General features: G+C 60.3%; 1 protein-coding gene across 1 annotated transcript in view; it reads right to left on the reverse strand.

Annotated features, from left to right (window-relative positions):
• Positions 1–3,841: 3,841 nt before the first annotated feature.
• Positions 3,842–5,538, reverse strand: part of LRP5 (low density lipoprotein receptor-related protein 5) — a 90,132-nt gene continuing 88,435 nt past the window's right edge. The window contains exons 23-24 of the mRNA XM_010837822.1: positions 4,409–4,534; positions 3,842–4,330 (exon numbers count right to left, since the gene is read on the reverse strand). Coding sequence (XP_010836124.1) covers positions 4,043–4,330; positions 4,409–4,534 — 414 coding nt within the window. The 3' untranslated portion in view covers positions 3,842–4,042. The remainder of the gene's footprint in view (positions 4,331–4,408; positions 4,535–5,538) is intronic.

The following is a 5,538-nucleotide window of genomic DNA, read 5'->3' on the forward strand; positions in this document are numbered from 1 at the left end:
GGGGGGGGTGGCGGTCGTCGGGGTTTGAGTATTTCCCTTCCCATCAAAGGACTTGGTAGGAAGGAGAACCACTAGGATTACTAGTACTGAGGGTCACCATTGAGCTTGCCGGGAAAGAAAAGAGAAGACAGCCTTTGAGTTAGAGGGAGAGGCCGAGAAGTGGAGATCGGGGAGAGGAGCCAGTATGGGGATTGCTTGGTGGGACCCCAGCTGCCTTCTCGGAGGGTGCGGTCCAACAGGGGGCCCCAGCGCTGGAGGCACCAGAGGAGGAGCACTGCAGGGCCAAGCGGGATCCAGGCCCACCCAGCTCAGCAACCACCTGGGCTTCTCAGGGGCAGAACCCCCTCCACTGCCCGCATCCTGGTTCCCAGCGTGTGGACGTGCCCAAGATCTGGGCATATGGCTTTTGTTCAACTGCCCAGGGCAGCTGTAGACCCAAGGGAGCACTGGACCCCGGGCAGGGAAGAGCTCCCACACCCATCCCAGGGTTGGACGCAGGCTGAGCTGAACAAATGGATCCCCTCTGATGGGGTCGGTAGGGAGGGAGCCCGCTACCTGAGGGAGACCCCACAGGGCTCCGGAAGGGATGGCAGAGCCTTGGGAAGTAGTGGGTGACAGTGAGGAGGGAGAGGGTTTAAAGGGAAGGTGGATGCCCTTCTGGCCACATTGAGCAGCACCCAGGAGCCAGTTGGTAACATTTCCTGGATAAAGGAAGAGTTCAAGAAATGAATGAAAAAAAATCTCTTTACTTCTTTTTCCCCAAGCCTTGGTTTCCTCAACGACAAGTCGGGGATACCATTTACCTCGCTGGGCTGTTGTGAAGTTTAAATGAAATAAGCCAGTTAACTTCATCCCCTCACTGAAGACACAGATTAGATATCACCTCCTCCAGGAAACCCTCCCTGCCTTCCTGCCTATAGGCCCCAGGATGTCTCAGAATTGTGCTTTCCACAACTTAGGAAGCTGCCTCTGTTACTAATTTTGAGCACCTTTAAGGGAAGGGTCCCATCTGGCTACTGTCTGGGTCCTCCAGCGTGGGACTGACATGCAGAGCTCTGCACACAGCAGCTGCTGGCTGAAGGCTGACAGATTTACTTGGCACATGGTAGGAGGCCAGAGGGTTGACCCCACTCCACCAGCTGACCTTGCATGGCAGGAACGGGTCTAGCGGCAGGCACCCTCGGGCTCCTAGGCCACGCAACGGCTCTATCTGGGGGCCTGCAGGAGAGGGAGGGGAGGACCTCAGAGGGTGGTTCGCCCCTTCTGTCAATGCACACAGCCCAGCCACTCCCCGCACCCCGACCCCGCTGCCAGATTCCCGGCGAATCTGGCAGGAGGGGGTCTCCCCCATGAGGCAGCCGCTCCCCCCTCCCCCACTGGCCGCCCGCATTGCCATGCTAAGTCACTTTAGATGTGTCCCACTCTGTGCGACCCCACAGACAGCAGCCCACCAGGCTCCCATCCCTGAGATTCTCCAGGCGAGAATACTGGAGTGGGTTGCCATGCCCTCCTCTGGGGGATCTTCCAGACCCAGAGGTCAGGCACGTATCTCTTAAGTCTCCTGCGTTGGCAGGTGGGTTCTCTGCCACCTGAGAAGCCCCGCCTGCATGGAGACAGGTGCTTTAATGAGCACCTCAGGGCACGGGGCCGAATGTTAGGAGCCCTGAGCCTCCGCAGGCAGCTCTGTGGACAGGAGATCCAACTTGGGCCTGGGAGCAGCTGGTCCTTAGCGCTGCGACCTTGAGGAAGTATGTCACCTCTCCCATGACCAAGGACCTGCCGCTTGCCAGGCCCCGACTGGGCAAGGCTTATCTCACAGAAGCCTTACTCTAGTCCCAGGGGCAGGCGACAGCACCCTTCCTTGACAGACGGGGCAGCTGGACAGAGTGGATAAGAGATGAAGCTTTTCCGGCAGAGGCAGATCCGACCCCTGTGGTCTGCAAAGCAGTCTTGGGCCTTTCCCGCTGGTCCAATGGCTAACACTCCACACGCCCAATGCGGGGAGCCTGGGTTCAATCCCTGATCAGGGAACAATTAAATAGATCCCACGTGCTGCAACTAAGACCCAGCACAGTCAAATAAATACATGCATGCTAAATCGCTTCAGTCAAGCCTGACTCTGCGACCCCGTGAACTGTAGCCCCCCAGGCTCCTTTGTCCATGAGATTCTCCAGGCAGGAATACTGGAGTGGGCTGCCATTTCCTATAAGTAAAAATAAATTTCAAAGGGGCCTTGAGCGTGGACCCCACCCCTGATCAGCACTCAGGACGGGCTGCCCACTCTCACGGTCCGTCTGCACCAACGGCCGGTCACCCCGTCCCCAGCATCTGTTCTCGAGGTCCCAGCAGTGGCGGCATCAGCAAACCCACTTGTGTCTACAGCCGTCAAGGCTGATGAGCCATGACCTTGGGGGACTCCCAGGCAATCAGGGCTCAGGGGAGTCTCCTCAAATTCTGTCCCAGGGCTTCCCTGGTGGCTCAGTGGTAAAGAATCCACCTGCCAATGCTGGAGACACGGGTTCAATCCCTGGTCCGGGAAGATCCCACATGCTGCGGAGCAACTAAGCCCGTGCACCAATTACTGGGCCTGTGCTCTGGAGTCTGCTGCACAACGAGAGAAGCCACTGCAATGAGAAGCCTGCGCACCGCAACTAGAGAGTGGCCCCTGCTCTCTGCAACTAGAGAAAAGCCCTTGCAGCAACAGAGACCCCGCAGAGCCAAAAATTGGAAAAAAAAAGATCTGTCCCAAGAAGCCAGGCCCATCCCAGCTCTGACCCCTGGGCCCACAGTCGGAGCCCTCAGGGCCCCACCAGATTCCCCCTCCCGTCGGCTCTCACCCCACTCTCCAGGCCTTGGGGGTCAGGACTGCAGTCTTCTTCCAGGTCTTTGTGGTTTGATTCTTCAGTGGAGGGCTCACCAGCACTGCCCTGATTCTCCCGACCTCCCATCCACCTCCCTGAGAGTCAAGCCCTTCCTGGCTGTTGCCTTTTCCTTCCTCCCAACCCTGCCAAGGTGGTTCTTCCTACCTGACCCCAGAACAGCCTAGCCTGCTCACAACACACCATGACTCTCGCAGCCTGGGGGCCCCTGGGGCAGGGACCAGGCTGACCCGTGTCTCCTCCAGTACCACCCCGGTGGGCACAGGGCAGGCCTCAGGTAGTGTGTATGGACCGTCTCGGTGAGGACTGGGCTGTCCTTAGCCCATCTGCAGAGAGGGGCGTGGAGGGGGCCCAGGAGAGCAGGAGGACTGGGGTCTCCCTCCCCTACCCGGGCAAGTGTGGCTTGGCCGCACCATCACTGGGTCAGCACGGATGGCAGGGCCCCCGGCGGGGTTTTTTTTTTGGCCACACCATGCAGCTTGCAGGATCTTAGTTTCCCACCCAGGGACTGGACCGGGGCCCTTGGCAGTAAAAGCGCTGAGTCCTAACCACTGGACAACCGGGTGGGGTGGGGGTGTCTTGCTGAGCAGTAGCAGCCCTGAGCTGGCACACACAGGTCAGACGGTAGCAGGGACCAGCCAGGGAATAGCCCAAAGCCCAGGGATATAACCTGCAGAGCCCAATGCCAAACGAAATGCAGGGCCTCAGTCTTCAAAATTATCTGGAATTTCAGGACGGCAATTGCAGAGCATAAAATCAAACATCAAGTCGTGCATGAGTCAGGCATCCACCAAGCTGACCCTGCGCAGGCCTCTTCCCAGAGGTCTCACCCCTCCCTAGGGGAGCCTGAAGGTGAGATGCCCAGGAAGATAAGGGCAGGACTTGACAGCTGCCCAGGGTGGACCCTTCACTCCTCGGGGACACGCAACTCCCGCACACACGGCATGAAAGAATGGCAATGATGTTTTAAAAAATTAGGTTTATAAATATTTTCTCCATTGTACAAAGTTTTTCCCTGTCCTGCCCACCCCATCACTGTTCACATTTCTCCTGTTTTTAAAATCCCAACTATATTTTTTTAAATCATAAAATATATTTTTTTCTTTGTTCATATTTAAAACTATGTACAGGGGCGCTGAGAGGCCGGGGTGGCCCGGCCAAGGTCAGGAGGAGTCCGTGCAGGGGGACGGCGGGGGCGGGAAGAGGTGGAAGTAGCTTCTCTCCGGGGCGGGCGACGGCGGGCAGCTGTCCTCCGCCGACAGGTACTGGCTGTGGGGTGTGGGAGGAGGCGGGTAGGGGTCTGAGTCCGAGTTCAGATCCAGGTAGTACTTGCTGGCCTTCCAGCGGCTGGCGCTGTAGTCACTGTCGCACACGTCCGTGCTGCAGGGCGTGGTCGGGGGCGCCACGCCGCGGATGATGTAGGGCCTGGAGGGGATACAGGGAAAGGGAGCCTGCATTCACAGCGGCTGTCCCTGGGCCCCCATGAGCCTCCACAGCGCCACCTCCAAGGTGGGCGCCCCTGCACTTACCTTGCAGGCTGCCAAGTCCGGGCCCTGGCAAGGCCTGCAGCCCCGGGCCAAGGTCACCTTTATGGAGAACAAGGCGCCCAGAGCCCACTCGGGACTAAACTTAACCTGTCTGAGCTTCCGTTTCTCCTTGACAAGACAGGAAGGATGAAACGGTGTCCGTTTCAAAAGCGGCTTGTGAGGATTAAAGTGAGATTCTGCATGGAACGTGCTAGAAACAGTGCCTGACACCAGACAGTGCTCCACGGCTATCCCCCCTTGTATCACTGCTGTAAGTGGTGGAGACCAGCCAGTCCCGTCTTGATCCCGGGGATGTCTCCTGATGACCCCCGTGACATCGCCCTGTGGCCTGGGCCCGAGGTAGGCCTCACAGTGGGCAGGAAGGGGAGCCGGCTCCAAAGGGCCCGCCGCTGAGGAAGGTGCAGCAGGAGGACACCCCACGTGGGGCCCTGGGAGCAAGCAGGACCCCAACAGGCAGTGCGGAGGGGAAAGGTACTGGAGGCAGGACCAGAAGGAGGACAGGCGAGCGGAGCAGACTGGAGGCTGAGGGGGCTGGCCTGCTGGAGTGGACGCGACAGCCCTGGTGACAGGCTGTGACGTGAGGCGCTGGGGAGCCCCTGCAGGTTCTTGACCAGGGTCGTGACCACCGGGTCAAGAGCTGCGCCTCCCGGAGTCGGCCGGCTCCCCTTCCAGGCCCGGGAGTCCCCCAAACGGCCACCAGAGGGCGGGCGGCGCCGCTCTCCGCGGCTCCGCGGCTCCAGGACCACGAGACGCCTCCCGCAGCACCCCAGACCCGGCTCTCTACGCGGGAGGCGGGGGCAAGCCTAGCGGGGCCCAGCCTCCACGTGCTCCATCAGGTAGCCCGCCCGAGCGGGGTGGGCCCTGTGGGCTGAGGCCGCCGGGTGGGTGAGCTCAGCAGGTTCAGCTCGCCCAGCCTGGCTCGGAGCCGGACCGACGTCCCCTGAATCAAGCCTGCGCCGCGAGGAAGGAGAAAGGATCGCCCCGGCGAGGGCCGGCCTCGCCCGCTCCTTCCCGGGGGAGGCACCGCGGGGTGGCGGCCCCCGCCGCGGTCCCCAGCCGGATTCAAGCACCGTCTGAGCGCAGAGCCCTCAGGGACCCGGCCAGCCGCATTG

The sequence above is a fragment of the Bison bison genome, unplaced genomic scaffold (genome assembly GCF_000754665.1).
Source record: "Bison bison bison isolate TAMUID 2011002044 unplaced genomic scaffold, Bison_UMD1.0 scf7180017864080, whole genome shotgun sequence".
Classification (NCBI taxonomy): domain Eukaryota; kingdom Metazoa; phylum Chordata; class Mammalia; order Artiodactyla; family Bovidae; genus Bison; species Bison bison.